General features: G+C 45.1%; 1 protein-coding gene across 2 annotated transcripts in view; it reads left to right on the top strand.

Annotated features, from left to right (window-relative positions):
- Positions 1-24,569, top strand: part of TIAM1 (TIAM Rac1 associated GEF 1) — a 147,610-nt gene that overhangs the window by 119,835 nt on the left and 3,206 nt on the right. Inside the window, exons 14-24 of one of the 2 annotated variants that reach the window (XM_088528957.1) lie at positions 6,088-6,185; positions 13,808-13,987; positions 14,439-14,507; positions 14,802-14,927; positions 16,550-16,658; positions 18,969-19,148; positions 19,266-19,384; positions 20,932-21,040; positions 22,485-22,543; positions 23,465-23,567; positions 24,229-24,316. In XM_088528957.1, coding sequence (XP_088385083.1) covers positions 6,088-6,185; positions 13,808-13,987; positions 14,439-14,507; positions 14,802-14,927; positions 16,550-16,658; positions 18,969-19,148; positions 19,266-19,384; positions 20,932-21,040; positions 22,485-22,543; positions 23,465-23,567; positions 24,229-24,316 — 1,240 coding nt within the window. Of the gene's footprint in view, positions 1-6,087; positions 6,186-10,439; positions 10,527-13,807; positions 13,988-14,438; positions 14,508-14,801; positions 14,928-16,549; positions 16,659-18,968; positions 19,149-19,265; positions 19,385-20,931; positions 21,041-22,484; positions 22,544-23,464; positions 23,568-24,228; positions 24,317-24,569 lie in introns of those variants that run through there. The other variant, XM_088528956.1, reaches the window with a different exon arrangement.

Genomic DNA, 24,569 nt, shown 5'->3' with positions numbered 1-24,569 from the left:
GTTTATGGGGACTGGCCTTAGCAGTAAAGACAGAATCAAAGAAGGCATTTAGCAACTCTGTCTTCTCTGCATCTTCCACCACCAATGCACCCTCCCCATTCAGCAGCAGACTAACATTTTCCCTAGTCTTCCTCTTGCTGCTGATGTAGTTATAGAAGCTCTTCCCGTTGTCCTTGGCATCTCTCGCTAACTCTAATTCCAGACAGACCTTGGCCTTCCTCATTGCACCCCTACATTCTCTGGCAATGTTCCCATATACTTCCCATGTGGCCTAGCCAAAGGGAGATGCCTCCCTTTGCCACATGCAGCGTTCTGTCTCCACATTTGTCCCACGCAGCCCAACGAACATGAGCTTGAAAGCCGAAAACTCCCATTTGCATCGCCTCCAAATTCACAAAGCATGAAGGAGATATTTTGTTATTAGAAGAGGCTTTAGGATTTGGGAATGTAAGCAGGGACTAGCACCTCTATTTGCTTGTGGTCTCTCCAAAGCCGGCTGCCTTTTCATACTCCTTTCATACACTGGGGTAGAATTTCTGAGGTCTGGACTTTGCAAACCCTTGTATTTTGGAGAGCCTAGCGCAAGGCTTAGGGTGCAGGCATAGCTGAGAGCCATGCAAATCACTAGGGAGAAAGAAGTTGTTAAAAACTATACCACTGTTTTGAAGAAGTATATTAATCTTATAGATACAAAGCAGCTGGATGTTTTTAAGGAGCTTGTTACTTTGCATTTCAGAAAGCAGGAGAACCAAGTTAACACATTTCTTAAAGAGTATGGTACAAAAATGAAGCAAACTTGCAAACGCACTGTGAGAATTGCCCCAGTGTTTCATTCCATCCTTGGCCTTTCTCGACAGCTCTTACAGTGAGTAGTTTGGGGTTCAGAACACATTGGCACTAACAGTAATTCCTTCTGGGTCATTTTCCTGAGGCAGACAACTGCTTTCATCTTTTTTTGTAGAATATTAAAACTATTGCTCTCTTTCAGCCCCTGATATTGCAGTTCCAGTGACATTTACTGCAGCAGCAATCTGAGGGTCTTGCATGTAATTCAGTACAGATATGCAGAACGGTCCTCACAAGATCTGCTTTTTTAAAAGCTTAAAAGCAAAAGATTGCAGAAGTTTCTCACTGATCTCCTCTGGCTCAGCCAGAACCGCATTTGAAGTTTCCTTCCTGCCTTTCCTGAAGTCCCTCTGAGCTGCTGCAGCTCCGAGTGCCTGAATGTAGCCGTGTTCGCGGCAGCAAGCGGACTGGCCTTAGGACAAACTGAGGTGTATTTATGATGGGAATATTCTCGTCGTGCCGCCGCTGGCCCCGTGCCCGTCTCTTGGCTGGAGCTGAAGGGGTCTGTGCCCTGCCCGTGGCGGCAGCCCCTCGCTCGCCCCGGGTTTTCAAACCTAGAGTCACTTTGTGCAACCGCATGAGGAGCGACAAAGCGAAACACGATGGTTGTGGAAGGGGTGGCTGGTCTGTCCTGATCACGGGATCCTTGATTTCCAGCGCTGGAACACGTGAGTATTCCTGTTTATTGCAAGCAGGCCACAGGAGTCCTTGACCTTAGTTAGAGCAGCGTTTGCCTGGGCTCCTGAGCAGGTCAGGGTGAGCGGTGACTGGAGGGCAGCTGATCCCAGGAAGATTTAGCTGAGCCTGCCTTTTTCCTCATACGAGTGACTGAATGGGACGACATCCAGCATAGAGTCTTCCTTATTCGGACAATGTGTTGCACACTTGAAGCAGATATGGAAGCAGCAGAATTCTGTCGAGAAGGAAAAGACATTTATAGGGCTTATTCTACAGCTCTTCAGAAAAGGTAGCATTTTCCAGTGTGATCCTATACTGTCCTTTGGGCACTCTGTAACTGAGGCAGTTGTAGCTGAGTTTTACAGTGTCTTCTTTCTGATGGTTATCAATTCTACAGGAATTCCCAGTGGGATAGAAAAAAATACAGTGTAAAATGGGGTGTCCCACTCCTGCATTTCCATTCTTGAAACCCTGTCAGAATTCTTCTAGAAAGGAAAGTACATTAACCTTTGATATCATGGTGTTATAGGTCAGATTTTGTCCCAAATTAAATTAAGTCTCAGAGAGTCAGATTCCCTAACCGTTTGTATGAAAATTGTTCCATTCAGCAGCCAATTTTATTCTGAAAAGGCCTCAGTTGCAAGAATGGGGCATTTAGGAATGTCACGTGCTGGTTAAGGAATTACACGACAACTTAGGCACCTCTGTTCTCATTAGCTCCCAGAGGAGCTCCAAAAGCCCCGCTCGGCTGCTGCCTGGATGCTCCTAAGGCTGCAGGCGCCTCACGAGCGCCCCTTGACGCTCTCCCTGTGAGCTCGGCCCTAACGGGCGCCCGCGGGGCCATGTGATGAACTAGATGAGGGAAGCCAGCAAAAACAAGTGAATAAATGGTAATTTCCAGGCAGCAGCTGCGTCAGCAAAAGTCGCAGCGGGGAGAGCGGGGAGCAGGAGGGTGTGCGGTGGGACGAGGCGGGCACGGCAGAGCCCCATGGCGCTGCGCCCTGCCGCAGGAGACTTGCAAGCTGCCTGTGCAGGTGGCCAGAGCCAGGCTGCGAGGGTGCTAACAAACATGGTGGATGGGGCTCTTGTTAATGTCTCAGGCGATAGCAGCCCTGCAAATTGGAAGTAGCAGCTGTGGAAAATTGTAGCCGACCGCTGCCTGGCAGCTTGACGTAACTCTCCAGGCCTTTAAGCCCCAGCACCTTTGCTCCGGTGGTGTAAAACTTCCTTTTATGTTAGTTCAAGCCATAAGCAGAGGTTATTTAATGGGCTTGAGTCATCATGTCTTGGATATTATAGTGCCAAGGCAAGCAGGGAGCTATTGAGACCTCCTCTTGAGCTTGTGGACGGGCAGACTTGACCTCCTTTCCCTGCTGCTTTTGGGGTTTTCCCTTTGCGATTCCGTAAGGACGCATGCGGCCCCCGCCTTGTTGTCCTTAGCAAGCGGTGGTGGCACTTGGAGGAACCGGGTGCCTTTCCCGGAGCTCCCGTGCGGGGCTAAATAAGGATCTACAGGGCAAAAACAAAGCGTGGTGGCGCGCCTGGCATAACGGGGCCACGGGCGTGAGGTGCTGAAGAGCGCCCGGAGGCGGGCGGCAGTGCTGGGAGAGCCCCGCGGCGCCGGGAGAGCCCCGCGCCAGGGCCGCCCGTTCCCTCGTGGGGCCGCGAGCGGGACATCGCCGTGTGCTGCGCAGGCTGCCGGAAACAGATTAGGAGGCGCCTCAGCAGAAGGGAAAAGAAAGAGTGACAGTTGAACAGCAAACAACAGCCCCCCTCAACAACCCTGTTTGCCTTGGCGCCGTGCGAGAAACAGCCGCAGGAGCCGTCCCGCGCCACCTCGCATGGAGAATTTAATGAGTAAACGCAGGGTGTTCAAACCGAATTACGGTACCTAGCATGTTTTTTCCTCTTATTTTTAATGAATAGGGTGCAGGTTGTAAGGCTTTTTTTTTCACACATTAGTAGAGAGACCAGAAAGCAATAAAGGTAAGTATTAAGGTTTAAAAATGTATGAGCAAGGCACAGCAAACTTCGTACAGAAGAAAACCCATCTTCAGGTAGGCTGTGCTTTGCCAAACATCTTTTACAAGCCTATCTTTTCAAAAGGAAAACCTTGTATTTTGCAAAGAGATGGGCTTCTTTGGAAAGAATTTGACACCTTTTAATTTGATTTTATTTGGTGTCATATTTACATACAATCTAGTGTGCAGAATATTTTCTGATTTTAACCATATTTCTGAATTCCTATTTTCTGCGTTATTTCCAGACTCTGTAAGTTGGAATTCCTTTTTTTTTTTTTTTTTTTTTTTTTTTGCTAATGGTTTTTGAAAGCTTGCAACAACAGCAGCTGAAAGTTGGGTGCTGAGGAATCCAGACCTAATTCTCTGTCCTCCGTGTGGATTTACAGAACTTGTTCTAACATGTGTTCTTCTAGCAGCTTTATATGTTAACATGACTCCCACTGGAACAAGAGCGGTGGCTTTTTAATTGCAGGGTCAGGACAGCAGAGTTTAATTTCTCATTCATTAAGGAAATATCTTCCTTAGATACAATCATTTCTATTTCATGAAACGTATTGAAGTCCAGTAAAAATATAAGCAAATATATTACAAATATATAACCCATTATTTCAGAATCTTTACAGCACCTTGCCAGTTTATTTAAGTAAATAAATAAAGCTGAGCCACTCTACTGTAGTTTTTCTGGTCAAACCCCAATGCATTAAACTGAAACATAACAATAACAGATGTGTGTTGTCTTCACCACAGCCTTTTTACTTACTGCATCACTATCTAGTCAAACTCTCCTTTATAGGCAATTACAAGTGACTTACCCAAATGGAAATGTCAAACACAAAATAGCAAATAACATAAGAGTAATCATGGAATTTAAATAGAAACATAGCTGCATTCAATGTGCTAAATCACTGTTACCTTTGTAACATGGTCATGTTTCCACCTAGTACTGAATAGGACCAGCAGGCTATGACAGCATGGTAGTGTGCTCTTGGGCTGCTTATAGCTATAGGGCTAGCACACCAAAAAACAGCAGTTTGAAACATTTTGTGTTCTGCTACAGAAAACGCTGTTTTTCCAGCAAAATGTTGGAGATACAAATAGATGCTAGCAAATGCTCTTCAGCCTTGTTTTTCAAAAGTAGCGACTCCTTGCAAGTTGCAGCACCCATTGCAATTTGGTCAGTTTTTTTCTGCATTACCTGAAGAATAAACTTGGTGGCATGCAAGTCATAATCCGTAGGGGACATCCCCTGGTCTGATGGTGTGACAGGATGCAAGCAGGGAGCTGTACCCGGAAGGCTGCCCTTCCGAGTGCAGCCCCGGAGTGTGACCGTGGAATTAACTCCTTCTCATAGGAGGATGGGAATGTTAAAGTAGTTACCACTGAGATTCAGCTTCTGTGAAGTGTCTCTTTAGTCTGCCATGAAAGTGAATTGTGGTGTGCATGGTGTTTTCCATCAGCAGGAGTTCGTTCCATCGCTGAATGCTGCTGAACTGCTCATATAAAAGAGTGAATGAGTGGTTTCTAGCTAAAACTGCATGCAGAAATGGTGTGTGTGTGTGTGTGTATATATATATATAAATTTTTGTATGTATAAGTAGTACATACATTCTAATAGAGAGTGACGCCCACTGCTTCTCCACTTCTTTTTTGTAGTCAGTTATAAATGCTAGCTGCTCATTATAATTTGCAATACCTAGCAGTTCAATGTATGTGATACCCATTTTCTGGTGAAGATTAGTTAAGGTGTAGTAATGGCTTCTTGCTGCTATTTGAGTTAGAGAATGAGATCCCCAAAAAAGCTATGTGCACACAGAGCTCTGAGATTGGGATTAGTTCCTTTAATTCTTCTGTCAGTTGCAGAAGATTCATCATCTATTTACAAAAGGCTGTGCAAGAGTTATTATTTGTATCACAAGTGTCTCTTCTGAAGAGTGCTAAGGATTAGATGTACGAGATTACTGCCATGTACCAGTGAAAAGTTCAGTTTGCAGGTGATGTAACGGGCTCCTGAAAACTGCTAAAAAGGATGGTATTTTATTTTTTTTAATGAACATCGAAACTCAGTAGCAGATGTATCAGGCCAAAACTGCAATCGTTTTAAAATGCTCATGTTCAGCTTCCTTAGAGGAATGATTATCCAAGACTTTGTTCTTGCCAGTACAAACTCACTGACATACTGGAGTTTCCACTTGAAACCACTGGTGTATAAAGCAGGCAACTGTTTGCCTACTAAGAACTTACTTAATGACAGAAGAAAGAATTTCAGCCTGGTATTTTAGCCTTATCTCTGAATCAGCTTTTATTGATTCTAACCAAAATAGCATGTCTGGCCACAACCTGTTTCCGCACTTGTAGTAAAAACTTGGTCCCTGCCATAACCCCAGGTAGCCCCTGGAGGTCCCTGAGCACCATGTCTTGCCAGTGTGTGCTTGGGTGTAGGACAGGACCTGGCTGTTCGTGGGAACTCGGTATCTGTTGCACTCAGGTTTTCAGATTTTAGGAAATTATGGTCATGTTTTCACACGCATCTCGATTTCAGCAGGGCTTTGTGGCGACCCAGACAGCTCTGTTGAGACTGCTCCAGAAGACACAGAAGTGCAAGACTTGGAATCATCTGATGAGGCCGATAAGATGAGCAAGGTGAGAAATTTCCATTTTCACATGGCACAGAGCGAAAGCACAGCAGACTCACAGCTGATGTGCTGACTTCACAGCTGTACACAATTAGAACATCTTTTCTGGGAAAACGTTGATGATATTGAATGCACTAAATTGCAGCTCTGATTATGGCACATCACTACCTGTTGAGAAAGACTTGTACCCCCTTTCCTTACAATGATAAAAGACAGGCATGGTTCTCATTTCAGTATCTCGTGGTGCTTCCATGTGTGTGTGTGTGTTTTTTTAATGGGCTGGCATATCACCTCCTTTCTCCAGAGCAGCTCAGTTGAACCAAAAGATCAGATGGATTATTACAGTTTCTTATTCTTTCTAGATGGATTATTACAGTTTCTTATTCTTTCTTGATTTCAAGCCAGGGGAGGAGTGTAAGTTAGAATATTTCCTTAAATCAATAGCATAGTACACACGATAGTTTTTAAATGCAAACTAATTAGACCCAATCTACCTTAAATTGAAGCAAAACTCCAATTATAGCTAAGAGGCTGTGCGAATGGATTGCTAATTGCTACTGATTAAGTTTCGCTCTGGTTGGAGTTTGCACTTGCTCTGGTGCTGGGGAGCTTTGCAGTTACCTGTGATGAATAGTCACTTTTGAGGTAGAATCAAGCAAAAATATTTTAAAGGCACTGGTTGTCTTAAAGTATTTGTTGCATAAGTTATGTTGAGCGTTTACAGCTAACTTTCTACTGGAGTATCAGTTCTCACTGAATTTGTGTTCATGTACAGGTGTGTTTTTTTTCTGAGCTCTTCTTTTAGATAAAATGTGTCACAGTGAGTCCTAATCTGGTCTCTGTACTACTCTGTTTGCTTATTGTAGTGAAAGGAAGGAAAAGACCCTGGCCTCTTGTTTCCTGATCTCCTATGTCACACTAGCCTGTAGTTTTGTCTTTGATAGCCAGTGGAAGTCAGATAAGAGAAAAACATTCCTCTACATGAAATATATGTGGAGTTTGCATACAAAGAAGGTGATTACTCCTGCAGTTTGTTTCCATTTTTTTTTTACAGAACCTTTTTTCGTAAGTACAAATAACTTCTTTTATTGAGAATAATTTGTTGGTACTCCTAGATTTTTAACTGTGAACGCCTGGGATTTTCGTGTGTTCTGGAAAGCCTTTGCTGTTAGCACTGAAGCTGTGGAAGAGCACTGAGTACGACACATAGCTGCATGGGGACTAGATGTTCTTGCTGTGTTTTCTGTAGCTTTCTATTTCGGAGCTGTGCAAGAGGCTGTGGGGTTCCATTTTGCATCCTGCTTCCTGGATCTTCAGAGCCTAAAGCAAAGCATAAGGATTACGTGATTAGCCCAGCGGCGCAGCAGATTTAGTTCAACTGAGAAATATGTGTTAGCAGCTTTGTGCTTAATATGCATACAATGGAAGAGTAACTCATGAGTCTAATAAGCCCCAATTCCAGGGAGAAGAAAAAAGTCTGTCTTTCTATAATCGAAATGTTGTTGTTGATGCACTGTTTTCTTTTAAAATTCAGAAATACTGTGTCTCGTTTGTACAATATAGGGGAGACTGGGGTATTTACCTCTTCACGTTTGGCTTGTTAGGGGACCTTTTCATGGAAGAGGCATACGCTTACCTTTAGATGTGTAGGTAAAGGTAAGACTTTTACCTTGATAGACTCGAATGCCTCTGCCCTTTCCAGGCAGGAGAACTCTGTGCTCAGTGGGCTTTCCTTGTGGTTCTTCTCTGTCGAAAGGCAGGAATCCTAAAGTTATTTTGTTGCACATGGCAAGAATTCCAGTGAATGGTAGAGGGGGGGATGTCATGGTTCAAATATTAGATCTTTAATACATTTGCAAAATAAAAAAGCCACGGGCTAAGAAACTTCTAAAAATTAAATTGATGAGGATGTGCTTAATCCGTTTGCTTTTCTGTGTGCTTGGGAAAGCTGCTGCGCTTGGGGGAATAGCGAGTCTGCGTGTGTCACACGTGGGTCCAAGGAAAATCGCCGCCGCACTAGTGCCGCGAGGGGGAAGGCAAAGGCGTTTTCCTGCCCGCGTTGCCGCACCTTTCCCGGGATTACGGAGCGGCGGATTAGGCTGACGTGCCCGGCGCTGTCTCGCCCGGGTCACTGTGGGACGTGTGAACTGAACGGCTCTGCCCTCGTGCCGCCGGGAGGGCCTGTCCCCATCCGCTGCTGCCGCTTCCAGTCCCTCCCGCGGGTGGAGGCGCAGGGGGAGGCTAAAGGCAGAGCTGCCCTTCCCGCAGCGCGGAGGCAGCGATAGCAGCCCAAGATCCCAGCACAGCGCTTGGGTTGCTCCCTGCCTTGCAAAGACCTGGCTCCGAAACAGGGCAAAGTCGCTGCTCCTCCACGCACTCCGCTGAGGATGAGAGCTCCCAGTTCCCAGGCCAGCAGAGTGATTCTCCGTGAGAGTTAATAATTCATGGGAAAAGGAGAGGAGCGCTACCCGGCGGCTCTTCTCCGCACGCTCCTGTGACTCGGGGAGACTTTTTATGAGGGTAAGTTGTGTGCGAGCCGCCCAAAAGCCAGACCCGGGTCCCTTCCAGTTTATCTGTAATGCTGTCATGTAGATGGATATGTAGCACAGGAGATGCTTGGATGTGCCTCTCCTCCTCCTCCCTTCCAGCTCTCCCTTCGCCCCAACATGTGTGCACGTGGGTGTGGGTTTGCTCAGGAATGGTGCATTTGTCTCTTAATCCCTAAAAGCCTCCAAGCTGTTGAAGGTGGTTAAGGATTGGAGAGTACACCAGCAGCTTTGAGGATCCTTCGCTCCTTAGAAAATCCTGTCTTCTCCGTGTCCTTGAGAACTGAGCCATGAGAAGAGACTGCAAAACATGCAGTTTACTTCTCCCTTGCTATCCTCAAGGGGGAATCATAATAACAAGCAAAAACCAGAATGCCTATAAAAGTGTTTTGATAAAATACGAGAAACGCATTTCCAAAGAGGGTGGGGGCGGTTGCAGTGTGACGCTGCGGGATGGCTGTTGCTCTCTGAATTTGCCCCCAGTCTAGTTTCATGATGCGTCCCCTGTGTCAAGCAGCTCTCAGTTTACATCTGCGTAAACAGCACTGAGTGGTGCTGCCTGGGTGTGCTGAGTACAGGTTGTGCTGTCTGGGTGTTCACTTTTTCCCTCTAAGCGATGCAGCTGACTCCTGACTTCCCCTGCTCTCCCCGCTTCATGTGGGAGCCGAGCCTGAGGAGGAGCGTGATTGCTGAAAGAGCTGCTTGCCCCTGTGGTGACCTGGCTGTTTGGGTCTGACCCTTCAAAGAGCGCAGAATAAGCGGAGGTTCAGAGGAGGTGCCCTGCAGACAAATAGGCGCTTGATGTTGCGGGTTAGCAAAAGCTAAGGCATGGGTTGTGTTACCTCATAAGATCAGTCTTCATGCAGATTGTTGCCTATAACAGAGCGAGTCCTTTGAGTTTCACTGTGTTTTTAGAGCTGTAGTCAATTAAAATACTGCAGGACACTTATTTTTCCTGGTTTCTAATTTAAGACACCTGCCTCTGGAAGCTGCAGTTGGTTACCTTGCAGCGCTGGGGCTTAGGGGAGCCTGCTGGCATGGTCTGCGTGTGCACATGCTTGTGTCGCTTAGAGGCAGCTTGTCTAAGAAAATAGGTGCTCTTCTCTCTGCGGCATTATTCAAACCAGAATTAAATCTCAAAACCTCCAATGTGTTGCAAGGGATGCGAAAGGATTAAAATAGGGATTTGAGGGGGTAGGCTTTCCAGTAACAGAGCTGGCTTTTTTAAAGATCTTTTAATTCTGTGCTTCTGTCCCTTCAGGTATTTAATATTCTTATGCAGTGCTGTTCATAGCCAATCAGCTCCTGCTCAGCCACAGGCAAGAGACATTTATATTCCAGGGCTGCCTTCACCTCTCCTCTTCTGCATTTCAGCCTTTCTGCTCAAGTTTTCGTCTTAATGACTCCACAAAGAGCGGCATTAAATCCCCAGCTTCAGCTCGCAGTCAGCTCCCCGTCCTAGTCGCTGCAGCGAGCGAGCCAGGCCTATGGCAAGTGCCACACGAGGGGAGGCTTTAGCCAGGACAATGTGGTCACTGCCCTCTCTGGTGAGAAAGCAGCAGGCTCCTGGGCGGCGCGCCGAGTGAGCAGCACGGAATCCTGCTCTGGAGTGGGAAAGCGTTTCCAGTCGGCCGGGTATGTGGAGGAGCGGGGCTTTCCTCGCAGCCGAGCTGGAAAGCGCTGAGTGACGGTTCCCCCGGCGCCGCCTTGCCGCGATGTCGGCCCTTTGGAGAGTTAACCGGAAACTCAGGAGCGAGGGCAGCGCGAGACCCAGCGACTCCCTGAACCGTGTGCTGTATTTGGTGAGCCGATCCGCCGTGCGGCGTGACTAGTCTAAGTAATCAGCAGTTAAATGGATTTTTCATGCTGTTTGCTTTTTAGGGTTATAAATTGGAGACTAAGCTATAATGTAGAGAGCCAGTAGAGGCGGCTTGTTATTGTGCAGTGTCATTAAGAGACCGGGTAATACGTGAAAGAATGCAGTTTGCCTGAGTTTTGTTTGGAGATCAGTAATGCGTAGGATTTGTTACAGACACAGGTGCTGTATGCTGTTTAAGAAGGCATTCTGTCTAATGCCCAGGCACCTACAGATTTTTATAAGGGGAGCACCAGAGGAAATTGCAGTCCACTCTATAGACAGGGCAGGCGGCCAGAACTGCCCACAGTGGGCAACACGAGCGGCTCGACAGCTTTGAGGAAGGGCTCCTGCCTGGCGAGGGTGCGAGCTGAGCCGCTCTGAGGAGCCCCTGCCGAGGGGGGTGATTGCACTGGTGAAGTCAACTACGTTTTACAGCCCCGTCGTGCAAGCAGCTTGTCACTTTTTCAGGTGGCTAGAGGGGGTTGCCTGCAGAATTGTGCCTGAAGTGTGCTGCAGCAATTCTGGGGAAATCCCAGCTCGGTGCTGGCATTTCAGCAGCTGGCAAATGGAGCTGGTTTGGGGAGATAAAGGGATTTGATTGGGTGGAATCAGGAAGATTTGGAATACACTTTCTGTAGGAAGATGGTGGCAGGGACTCTCCTGTTAATGCTGTTTAAGAGTCAGAAGCAAAGCAGTTGTGTTCTGATCCTCCCTGGGTGCTACATGGATCTACCTGGTCTGTCTAGAAATTCATTTCAAAGTACATGGGAGGTAGAGGGTAGAAAAGGCTTCACTGAGGAACAAACCAGGCAGCTGGTTCAAGAGCAAGCAGGAACGGGCTCATCCGTGTTAATGTGCTGCAGACTCTTTTGTCCGTCTGAAGAATAGCAGGTGAATGATCTTGTGGGGAAATACTTGAAGGATATGGGGGAGAAGAGAGGGCAAAGCAGGACTTAAAGATGGCGTTGGCTGGAACTGGGTATGGGTGAAGTCAATTAGTATTTTATAAAGTTATGTGTATGTGGAGAGAAGGCTTTTAAGGTTTCCAGACTTCCTTTTTGGAGTATGAGTGTAACTGCTCCTTAAGGGGCAGCCTGTTTGACAGTTGTTCAGGTTTTAGGTGTTCACCCTTCTGTTTCACATTCCATATGGATTTTCCCCACCTTTCTTTGAGTGACCCATCTTTCCCTGCAACATATTGCAAGTGAACACCCAGCATGGTGAGCTGTCTGCAAGGTGTGAAGCAGGAACTGTTAAAGACACTTTATATGGAACCAAGCTCTAAAAATAAACAACGTTTTTATGCATCTTAACTATTCTTAATTGTGTCTTTTGCTTCTATAAGAATGTATTGCTGCATATGCATTCCTCAAATATTCTTTCAAGAAGTGTTCTTTATGAAGCCAAATGTACCTGAGGAAAACTGTGCGTGTTCTGGGTCTCTGCAGGCTCAGATTAACATCTATTAACTGTCAGTTCCTGTCCCTTGTCACCATAGCAGGTCACTCCACGTTTATGTTTTCCTGCACTGAGGCCAGGCTTTCACCTGCTGTGCTGCTGTGTGGATTCCTCCATGAGCACAGGGGGAATGTTGGTGAGAAATGAAAGGGATCGCCTTGACTACTAAATCCAGCTCTCAGTGAAATGGGCCAAACCAGAAGCTGAATTAGTTAGAGGTGGAATGGTCCAACTCACTAGGATTTTATTTGTTTTGAGGAAGATGAAGGAGAGAAAGAGATTTTTCTTACTTCCCTTTAACTTACCACGCTTTTCCATTCTACTTGATGTGAAGTTACATCTCAGATCCTGAGAATGATTATTCCCACTGTAACAAACTGGGTCCAAGAGGCATCCTTGTACAGTCAGTCAGCTGCTGTTACTTCATAGTTTATACTTGTGTCCCTAAAGGAAATTATCCCTTTGATAGCAAGCATCTTTACTGGTAAGTCCCTACAGTCATAAGGTGGCTTTGGGGAAAGCAACTGTGTTATGAAACGAAATCTGTTTCTTGGCTAAAATAGTTACTGTCTCTCTGAGGCGTTATGGATGTGAACTGAGAGGAAAATAGCTCTATGTGAGCAGACTGTGCAGCTTAGCAAATGCAGAGATTTTCAGCACTGGGTCATCGGAGGTCTGTAGCAGTTCAGGCTCCTCCTGCTGGTAGGCTGGTGCAGGGGAAGGGATCTCCCAATGCAAATAGTTTTTTTGTTTTTTTCCTTTTTTCTTTTTCTTTCTTTCCTTTTCTCCTCCATATTTTATGTCAGAACAGGCGAATTTCAGTTAAGTTGTTCCCACACGGACTGCAGGGATGTAGAGGCAGTGTTGGCGGTAAGCCTCCAAATCTGGATTAAGACACAGTGGCAGGATTAATCTTGGAAGCTGAGAGAGGTGTGATCAAGCAGAGCTGCTTTTTGCCCTGCCCTGCCCCGCCAGGCCTGGGGCAGGACGAGGATACCCTGCGGGGCGGCTCGGCAACCCGAGAAGCCCGGGGCTGTCGTCACTGACACCAGAGACCGAAGGCGCTCGAACGCTGCAGTGTAACAAAAGATGCGCGAGGAGGACCTGGCAAGAGGGAGGTGAGGAGAGAATAGCGCTCTTTATATAGAGGCAGCTGATTAAACATTAAGGAAACTGGCGCCGTGCAGAAGCTCTGCAAACGCTGACTGAGGCAGAGGACCTTGAGCAAGGCAGGCTCCCGCCAAGGAGTGCGCGTTGGAAGGGCCTGAGGCTCTGGCCCTGCATACACCTGCTTTGCTGCACAGTGCTGAAGCGGTTTTTGTTGCAGTGTTGTCTTCTTGGCTGTGTTGACACAGCCATTCATGGGCCTGGTGCAAACTGGAGTAGGGAACTGGCAGAGGGCAGGGGGGTGAGTTTCATATGTACAGGCATTTTTAGTTCCCAGTTCTTGCACTCGGGCGTTCTGTTTTTGTTTTCGATTCTAACTGCTGGGCAAGCATATTTTAATTAAAGTTCATCTGAAACCAGGAATGTTACTGAACAACACTCCAATTAGTTTATATAACTCTCTTTTGACTTCCTGCTTATCTGCTGGCTCTGAGAGACAGACAGATACTCAAGTGACACGTGCAGCTGTGGATTTTGGTGGCTCTCAAAAAGCCCCCAGACTGCTGAATTGCTTAACTCCACAGGCTTCTAGACTCCCTCCTTCCTGCAGCACTTGCCTAAAATATTACCCCGGTCTTTCCTCTTCCTTCTTTTTTAAAGAGTACAGAGCAGGTCGCTGCTTTCTGTCGCAGTCTGCATGAAATGAATCCTTCTGACTCAAGTGCTCATCCTCAGGAATTCACTGGACCCCAGCTGGCCACCATGAGACAGCTCACAGATGCAGACAAGCTCCGAAAGGTTATTTGTGAACTCCTCGAAACCGAACGCACCTACGTCAAAGTAAGGGCTTTCAATATGTGGTCTCCGTTTACTAATATTTCCCCTCCTTTTGGAGAGCTTTGCTAGTCTCTTCTCTGCTTCAAAATACAAATTTGTGTACATATCTCTCGCTAATTTACCCTTCTAGTGACAGGTTGCAGCATTGCATGCAACTTTTAACAAGTCTCTGAAATAAGCAGGCATGCAAAATTCTTACTGCATCACTTTGGAGTGACTTTGGAGTGGAGGTAGGCAGGGGAGTTCTGTTTCATGACATCTCGCATTGATTTTGTAACTAAAACTGTGTAAAATATCTTAAATTCTGCGAAAGCTAAATCCAATCCTTGTTTTATGCATGACAAGGAAGTACTCACAGACTAGGTAGACTGTAATGTTTTTCACTTCAGTAAATATTTAGAGACAATCCAAGGAATCACCACAGAAATCTTTTTTTTTTTTTTTTTTTTTTAAGGACCTAAACTGTCTGATGGAGAGATACCTGAAGCCTTTACAAAAAGAAACTTTCCTTACACCAGATGAGGTATGTTAGCATGTTGGCCTTGCTTGTCCTTTTGTTAGATATCTCATTCTCCCCCTTCTAAGCTTGACCTTCTTTTCTGAGGGTTGTGGAGAAATTCTGAAGTTCATTTCTTTTAAAATAATGGATTGAATAGAGTATAAAGGTACTGCTCAGTAATGTATAATGTGGTTTTCTGACACCACACTGATTTTGTGGTTGGGCTGAGAATTCCTGAACTTCCAGAAAACACAATATAGCTATAAAGTGATCTTAATAGTAATGTTTTAGCATGTTGCTCCTTTTTCGTTTTTTTAGCTGGATGTTCTCTTTGGAAATCTGACTGAAATGGTAGCGTTCCAGGTGGAATTCTTAAAAACTCTTGAAGATGGGGTAAGGCTGGTTCCAGACCTGGAAAAGCTTGAAAAAGTTGAGCAATTTAAGGTAATCTCACTATTTAAATTCTGAGTGGACTAACGCTACTAAGTTTTACGTAATGATGAGCTATATCCCACAAGTTGTCCTCTATCGTCCTTTATCACAGTTATTTGACTACTGTCACTCCTCATGTAAAAACATGCATCTAATTTCATTGCAGATTAATTTGTTACCGAAGTTCAAGATACATTTAGCTGTATAGAGTGCTAGAATGTTGTAATGCCATGTGTTTTTAGATGCTGTTCTTGCTTTTCTGTCAGATTTCTTGTCTTGAGCTGTGAAGAAAAGCTAGAAATGGAATATTACATAAAGTCCTTGTTCTGACAAGTCTAAATCAGTAGTTCAGAAGCCCATTAGGGAGGTAATTCCGAACTGTAAATTGAGTTTGGTATTTGGACTTTTGATAGACAGCCGAACTGCAAGGCAATTACTTCCAAGTATCAGCAACTGTGCATGAAGGATATGTAGAAGTATAAACTGAAAGGATATAAATGTAATTTAAAAAATAAAGCAAAATGAGGGATCAGTTTAAATCTGACTGGCTATTAATGCTTGGTTATGTCTCCTGTAGTCATGTGCTGCATGTATGGCGAATAAATAATACCACATTTAGTCTTTGGGGAGTCTTTGGAGAGTTTTACTCCTGCTGTGAGCACTCACCTTAGTAGAAAACAGGATAATGTGATGCATAATTATAATATTTTAATTGGGCTTGATCTTCAGCTAACAAACATACAGCCCTTCAAGAATGAGTGGAAGAAGTTGTCTTTTTGGTGTGCTTAGCTTTGATGTCAGATGCTCGTTTTAAATCGGCATTTGTCATAAACACTGCCCTCACATAATTAGAATTTGACACTTCTTGTGTAAGAAGTGTCCCCATAACGGAGAATTTTAGTGACTCTGAACTGAAAGGGATGAATAAGAACGAAAAGAATAAGATAGAAACTTCCCTTAAAAAGTGTACCAGCGTCATTTGTGCAGTGGGATCCTGTTCTCGCTTGCGGCTTCTTAATATCTGATCCATTATGAAGCCAGGTATATCTAGTCCTTTCTGTGGCCTCCAGCTGTTAGAACAGTAACATCTTAACCTCAGGCTTTTAAATACAGCCCTGCAGCTGTAAATCTAGATCCATCGTGTAGTCAGTGGTTTCTCTAGGTAGCCTTAGCCAGGGTAACAGCCTGAGGAGTCCAGGCTGGGTGGAGACACCAGGGCTGCGTGTGCCTGATGGTGGGAGAACACTCTTAAAAATATGATGTACTGTCATCTGAAAGGTAAATGGAAATCCTCCATCCCACTGTTGCTTCCCTTCTCTTTGCCTTGACCACCTTGACCACATTATACAGACTAGGGAGAGTAGGGAACACATCAGTCTTGTTCTGGCTTCTTCCCTGTCAATGCTGTGAGGGGTTTCTGAACTTGTTTTGGTCTTTCTCTGTTGGTGGAGATGCCCAGCTGGAAGTATAGTGAATATTTGTGGCAGCATTCAGAAAAGGTGTGCTTGCACAGCCTGCTGTGGAAGACCCCCTTTAGGCAGTCTGACTCCAGCTGACCTATTGGAAGGGAAAATAACTAACAAGTTTTCATATGTGTTTTATGCTTTTTTCCTTTCTCCTCTCTCCAATCCTAGAAAGTGCTGTTTTCCTTGGGTGGATCCTTTCTTTACTATGCTGACCGTTTCAAGCTGTACAGTGCCTTCTGTGCCAGCCACACAAAAGTCCCAAAAGTCCTGGTGAAAGGTAAGAGCCATGCACTGGATTAACAGTTCTGGCTGAGTACATTGATATGTGGGAGCCAAGTGTTGGTTTGCGTTGGCTCAGACTGGTCTGGTAAGATGTGGCCAGCTGGGAGCCAGAACATTCAAGCCAAGTTGTGATGGAGGAGTGGGGGTGCAGGAGTGCAAACCTGGCTGCCCTCCAGGAGTCTTTGTAGTGCTAGGAGAGTGAGTCCAGCAGGCCCAAAAGGTTCACGGAGAGCCAGTGACGTAGGTGCTCTTAGACCACCATCAATGTACTGATAACCAAGGAACTTGATAAGATTGAGGAGGGTTCTGATCAATATGTACAAATACCTGACGGGAGAATATAGGGAGGATGGGGCCAGGCTCTTCTCCGTGGTGGCCAGTGACGGGACAACAGGTAATGGGTACAAATTAAAACACCGGAAGTTCCATCTCTGTGTGAGGAAGAACTTCTTTCCTGTGAGGGTGACAGAGCCCTGGAACAGGCTGCCCAGAGAGGTTGTGGAGTCTCCTTTTCTGGAGAGCTTCCAAACCCGCCTGGATGCCACCCTGTGCCATGTGCCCTGGGTGTCCCTGCTGGAGCAGGAGGGGTTGGGCTAAATGATCTCTAGAGGTCTCTTCCACCTCAACCATTCTGTGATTCTGTGTGACTTCACATGTAGTTCCCTCCACTTTATTCTCCTGTGGTATCTCCAGTTTCCCTTCAGTAGTGTGAGGCATAGAAAGTTTTCATAAATGGGCACTGTGGCATGTGTTAATGGCTCACTTACCACTGGGCACCAAGAGTGGTGATGGTCGTATTGCCCTCTCGGAGGTTGTGCTCTGAGCACGTGCTCATGGCAGTCCTGCTGAAGCACTAGTAGCTTCGGTTGCATGCTGAGAGCCAGGAGGAAAGGACCTGACTGGGAGGAGGTTTCATGGAAACTGCCGCAATATTTTCATTTCAACTCTGCTTTTTCTCTCTTCTGTTCTTCCTCTCTCCTGTGTTCCAATCTGCCTGAGAAGTTTCCATGCCAAAATTTCTTGCAGCGCCGCGTTTGCTGAGGTGGAGATAAATGAGCTGTGGTTTGGCATATAAATGCTCACGGGCCTCCCTGCCTGGGAGTGTTTTCCTCACCCCTCTCCAACGTCACCGTCCCACAGAAGTGCAAATCTCCAGGAGTTAGCACCACTTCGTGCCATGCGCTTCTGGCCCGGATGCTAAATAAGCAGAACGGTTCTCGTTCTAGGATCGAGGCCATTAAGTGGGAGCTCTCATTCCTCTAAGAGCATCTAGATACCTGGCAATCAAAAAGAAAAATCAGATTTGCATAAAAAAATAATGTTTTCTACTATGATTACTTGTAAGCCCTTACCATGCTGCAAAGAAAAATTGGCAGCTCTGTGGAATACATGAATAAATAATTCACTGCAAGTCACATTCATGCCTTCTGCTGGCACCAGCTGCTTTGACCTTAATGTTTAGACTTTGAACTAGGTAGTTCTGGTTGTGTTATATTGTTCCACTTTTTCATTGCTGACTACATTTATAAATGAAAAATGTGTGTACTTGAATTATGGCATAAACAGAACTTCTAATTTGATTCCAGAGATAAATCTCTTAAAAAGCCTGGGAGTGTGTTTCAAGTGTATTTCCATTTCAATTTGTATTTCAATTTGGTGTCTTCAGCTGTGTTGCAGGTGGCCTTTTGATTTTAAGCAGAGGTTGCTCTATTGAAAGCAAGTGACTATCTGCAAGGGAAAAATAAAAGACAAATTTGGTAGTAATCAGATGAAAAAGCCCAGTCTGACTGAGCTCCTAAAATATGATGAAGTATCGTAAGTTCACTGTTTCCTGCCTCCTTACTAGCTCTTGATTTTGATGTTGTTTGGTATTGCATTTTAAGGCTTAATAAGATAAGAATAGCCCAAACATGCTTGTCTGTCTAGTACTATGAGTTCTTATAAATATCCAGTATGACCCTTTTCTTTAAGGAAAAAGATGATTAAAAGCATTTAGTTTTTAGATTAAAAGCAAATAGTTTCAAAGTCAGAAAGTAGTTGTTCAACAGTTTTTACCTGTGGATAGTTAAAAACCTTATGTGTTTTTATGGTATGTAGGTGCCCAATGTTAAATCATGAATAGTGCATATGTGGCAAAGTGCCAGCAACTCAAAAGCTGAAGGACATAAATCCAATACTGTGGATCTGATAAATTGTCACTTCCTCACAAAATGTCTCTGGATAAATGAATTTCAAGCTGGAAAAGTCCCTTTATCAGGGCAGCTGTTATTATTTCTGATTTGTTCACTTCGTTTTAATCCTCCAGCTAAGACAGACACGGCTTTCAAGGCGTTTCTGGATGCGCAGAATCCCCGGCGGCAGCACTCCTCCACGCTGGAGTCGTACCTCATCAAACCCATCCAGCGGATACTGAAATACCCTCTCCTGCTGAAGGAACTCTTTGCTCTGACTGACGTAGACAGTGAAGAGCACTATCACCTTGATGGTAAGGACCTAACCTGTGCCTCTCTTGCCTCCTCAACCTTTGTCTGGAACCCTCCTCCTGCCTCTTCCCCTGAGGGCTCAAAGTAACTTTTGTCTTTTTTCCCTTTCTCTCTTCTAGTGGCCATAAAAACCATGAACAAAGTTGCCAGCCATATTAATGAAATGCAGAAAATCCATGAAGAGTATGGTGCAGTTTTTGACCAACTCATTGCAGAGCAAACAGGGGAGAAAAAGGAGGTAACAGATTGTCAAATTTAAGAGAACGAGGCTTCTATTTTGTAGCCTGTAGTGTGGATGTTACGTTTTGTGAATGTTAAATTATATCACGTACTAGATTTCATGCCGCCTGATTTGATTCTCATATGACAGATAAATCCCAGTTCAATGCAAAAACTGCTTCTCCCATACAGCTCAGTGAGGGGAACCCATGTAGAGAAGCTGTGAGTTAATTCACCCTCCATGCTGGCCTTGGCTCAGAATCCCAGCCAGACTTGCAGTTGCCCTTTTCTGATGCTCATGGCTCAGCTCAGTTGCTGGTTCCACAAATGATCTTGCCCCGCTTGAGCAGACTGCTGTGCAGAGGCAGGTCTGTACTTAGTTCACTGATGACTTTAAATAGCTCACAGTGTGAGAGTCAGTGTGTGAGAAGTTGCTGTTACCGTGCTGGAAAGCGTCTGAGCTGGCTCATGTACGAGAGGCCTGGGCTTTGGCCTAGGTCCTGTATAGCACATCCTGAAAGGCATGAAGCTGGAGCGTGGCTCAGTCTTGGGCGTCCCTGTGGAAGATGCCCTAAAGGCTCAAGTTGAGGGTGAACCCGGGGGAGACAGGACTGTATGAAGAAATGACAGCAGGGCTTTACCAGCAGCCAGGACAGAGATCAGAGGGGAGAGGTGCTGGGCAAATAGGACAGTAAGACAGAGGTGGCCCAGGCTGTGCAGAGTCGGGGAAGCTGTGGGTGCACGAGTTGGATGAGAGCAGCAGGGACAAGCACGTGCTGGCTCGAGGGCACAGGCCTGGGTTGGTGTTGGCGAGCAGGGCTGGACGAGTGTGTCGGGACTTCCCTTTGGAGAGCAGGTGGTGGTCGTGCTGTGAGAATTTGGGAGTGGGTACAGTAAACATAGTCCTTCATGCTGCTGTCATGTTTGTTGGGAGAGCTCAGGTTGTTGTGCCGATGCTATCCGTGATGTCCTCTGGCAAATGTCGGGCTTCACCAAGTGGAGGGTGAAAAATAGTGCAAAATGTCACCGAGGTGCTGCGGAGAGCCCTTGCTTTGTCACCTTAGGAGTCTGAGGTAAAAGTAAAAGGTCTGTTTCTTGCAGTGGTCATTGGTGCTCTTTTCTTTGTCCATGCCTGGCAAGGTGGTCTCCACAAATGAACCTCTGGACAGAGTGAAGAGCTGTGGCTTCTATGTAGGGGACATGGTTTGGCCTCTTCACCAAGTGCGATCTCTGAACATTACCCCAAGCTGAGTGTGTGTGATTGTCGGGGGGGTGCAGAGAGGAGCAAAAGGCCTAGGAAACTCTTTGGAGTTTTTGGCAAGTCCTGGCTCCTTATAAAATCATGAGAGCCGGACTCTGAGCTTGACTTGCCCTGGTTTGTGCCCACCAAATAAGGATTTACATGACGTGTGCATTCAAGAGTCTGCTGTGGTCTCTCTGCACACACTTGCAGTCATCTGAATAAATACCTCACGCCAAATGTCTGCTCGTGTAGTGCAAGGCTTTAATGTCTGTTTGTTTGTGTTAAACTGAGGCTATAACTTGACATGTGTCTGTGATCCACAGGTTGCAGACCTTTCTATGGGGGACTTGCTTCTGCATAATACAGTGATATGGCTTAATCCTCCTGCTTCACTGGGGAAATGGAAGAAGGAGCCTGAGCTGGCAGCATTTGGTTTGTATTGTAGTGTTTACTTTAAAATTTATTTATTTCAGATGTGTAAATAAATGTAGACTATGCCTTAGCAGATGTCTGTTGAAAGTAGCTGAGCATTGCTTTCTGCAGTATTGGCTGAAACATAAACTATATTTATCTCTTGCCATAGTGATCAAATTCTGTCTGATGAAGAATTCAGAGATGACCGCTACAATAGTGTGGGACTTGCTTAAACCTATATCCAGGGCTATAAATTGAGAACTATATAGATAGTTGTCTATGAAAAGATACGTTGCAGTAGGCTGATCCATTCCAAATAACTGGCTTACATGCTGTTGGAGGGGGCTGAGACCTGGAGAAGCTTTGTCATTTCCTTCTGTCCCTTTTGCCGGAAAGGAATGATTTGTCTAAACCTGATTGAAATACTAACCCCAGATTCCTGGCATGGTTTTAGAGTGGTTTGCTTCCATCTGAGTAGTCTAACTTGGGTGGACAAACTAGAAGCTGAAACTGCTGTTGGACTAGAATTCAGGCTCTTTCCTCTGCATCAAAGTGTAGTCCCTTAGCAAGGCGCATAATGGCTTGTATTTGCTAAATCGTGTTCTTTCAGAATTAAAGTTATATAGAGAGTGCTAGGTTTTCTTAATTTGTTTCCAAGCTTGTTCCTGCACAATCAGGCTTCTACTGTGCTGTTTGCAGAAAGCTGTAGTGGTTAGGAAGCCAGTTACTTTGATTTTTTTGTGTTACACCGAACAGCTTACCAATGACGAATTTTCCAGCTCTGCCGTTGGTATATATGTAAACTGACTGCTTTGCTGTATTTGGAAAAGCTCCTGATCATGCCTTGAAGCTGAGTGACCTTATAAAAGCCGCTAGGAATGTGCAGCAACTTTTAATAATTCCAAAAAGATTTAAATCAGTCTCATAAAATGTCCAAAATTAAGTGTCTAAAGCAATCCTAAAACAAAGGCCTGAAAAATAGGAGTTGGAGTTTTGAAAGCCAAATTGCAACTCCATGTGGATATTACATAGTAAAAAGGGAATCAAATGACACCTCTGCGAGCGTTGTTCACTTGAGTCTGGCATAGACCACTGTGCCACCTACACATGGTTCAAATTCTGTATAAATGCAGGGCCTTCTGAGAGCTGGCTGCATGTAGTGGGTGCTGCTCATATGTCTGAGGTGGACTTAGTGTTTTCTTGATTTTAGATAGAACTGTTGCTGTTTAAATAGCTGTTCAGAGAACTGGTAACTTAAACACGGAAGGTTCAACTGAAAGCTGCTGAAGTTGAGTAGTGGGGTGGGGAGAGCATGTAAGAGGATGGGTATGATGGCTCTTGCCTCCCCTTCTGGGCTTTGCTGGGGGCTCTGAGGCGTTGAAAGGCCTGCATGCTTGGGAGCAGGAGGCTCGCTCTCGACCTTATTCATTCTACATGGCTTTTGTTTTTGCCTTTTCTCTAGTGTTCAAAACCGCTGTGGTCCTCGTCTACAAGGATGGTTCCAAGCAGAAGAAGAAGCTTGTAAGTTGCCTTGACCCCTTCTGTGGCAATGTTCCAAGATGAAGACTTGCTTCCCGTAAAGCTAGGGTGTTACTGTGTGCTTTTGTGTATGCTCCTTGTGCTCCACCACGCAAGGAGAATTCGAGTAATACTGAACAGCCTCCTCGGCATGGGCAGAGTGCGGTGCGAGCGTGCGCTGAACGTCTCCTTTGCACTGTGCTAGGCAGTTCGTGTCGTTTACCAGATCCTCTCCATGCTGTGGAGAGCACTTTCATGAAACAAGATACCACCCTGAGCAAGTCTCTTGTATTTGGCTCTCTGATCCGTGTGCATAAATCTATTGTGAGAGCTGGCATCTCTCAACTTTGTTAATAAAACACAGTGCCCCGCTTCAGTGCTGGCTATCATCAATTTCCTTATGCTTTTAGCATGCCACTGAGCTACGTATTTCAGGTGTGCCTGCACTATGTGTCAGGCATCCTCCTGAAGTTTGTGATTAAAAGTTAAAGCTAAGCCTGACACTGACCACACGCCTTGGTACAATGGGCAACACAGTGTTTAATGTTGCAAAAGCTGTTTTGGTTCCTACGTGTGGCACAAAACAGAAAAGAATGTGTGAAAAACTTTAGAGTGACTAAAGCAAAACAATTGTATGTTTATGAGTATGTGTAAGTTCGTAGGAGAGAATGAAACATTATTTTAAAATTATTTTTAAAGCACTGATAAGAGTGGACTGGTCTTGTGATAGCTTCTTTCCAGAATTTTAACAAAACCTTCATAAATGGGCACTACAGTGACATTGGTTGCCAGTTTGTTTTAAGAAGGAGAGGGAAATTTGGAACAGCTCCCTAATTGGAGATTCCTAGGGCAGAGCAGAAGGGATTATTAAGTCTGAATTTCTGAGATATCTTGTTTCCTGACAATATTTTGAAATTTATCCAGGGAGGATCACACAGAGCTTCGATTTATGAAGAGTGGGATCCGTTCCGCTTCCGTCACATGATACCTTTGGAAGCACTGCAGGTCCGAGCACTGGCGAGCGCAGGTAATGCTCCAGCTGCAGGAACGTGGCAAAGCTTTTATAATGTCTGGTCTCCATGCATCATAGAATCATGGAATGCTTAAGGTTGGAAGGGACCTCTAGAGGTCAACCACTGACTGATGTTTGTCCCGAGTATATACATATTCAGGGAAAAGAATCCTGAACATCAGCATCCATAGTAGCACTGGAGAGTAATGAAGGGGTAGAAGCTTCAGCTGTGTATTTCTAGCTAGTGAATTTTTGCTCTTGCACTTGATGGCTCCATGTGAAGCTAATTATATTTAAAAACTTTGATTTTTTTTTTAAAATCTCTCTAATGCATAAGTGTCATTAGAAAGAATGTAGGAGGTGGCTATCGGTAGAAAATACACCTGTGAAGTGTGAGAATACTCCATGGAAAATCTGAAGAACTGTGGTTTCCACCCCTTTCTTTGGAATTGAGTAAATGCACATGAAATACTATTAAGTTTGGGGCAATTCAGGCGTCTGTTGTTTCCCATTTACTTACTGCTACCTTTTGGTAGGGAGTAAATGTTGTTGTTTGCAACATAGGATCTGTTGTTCCTGGCTGCCTTAAACTTGTTTTTCAGGATTATGAAATAAACTAATTGAGGTAAAATGTGAGAGCTTATTGTATGAAGTGCTACTTGCTTTTTTCCTTTAGATGCAGAGACCAATTCTGTGTGTGAGATCGTCCATGTTAAATCTGAATCTGAAGGCAGACCAGAAAGAACATTTCATCTCTGCTGTAGGTAAGTGTGTGTTCATTTTTTCCATGGCTGCTGCATCTCTGAAACCCAGCTTGCCTGTTCTTTTCCTCTAGGGCAATTTGGGAACAGCTGGCAGAGAAAGTGGGGAGAAGGTGTTAAAACCATACTTCTAACAGGAAGGGTTTCATAAAATGTGTTAAAATACAGGCATATATTTGATCAGCTGTGCACCTCTGCAGGAATATCCTTATTACAAATTTCCTTTTACAAATTTACACTCAATTAAACTGCAGCA

Source organism: Tinamus guttatus, unplaced genomic scaffold, assembly GCF_059628265.1.
Source record: "Tinamus guttatus ecotype Peru unplaced genomic scaffold, ASM5962826v1 Tinamus_guttatus_pri_ptg000318l, whole genome shotgun sequence".
NCBI lineage: Eukaryota > Metazoa > Chordata > Aves > Tinamiformes > Tinamidae > Tinamus > Tinamus guttatus.
The sequence above is the reverse complement of the archived record's forward strand: the minus strand, read 5'-3'. Positions and strand labels throughout refer to the sequence as shown.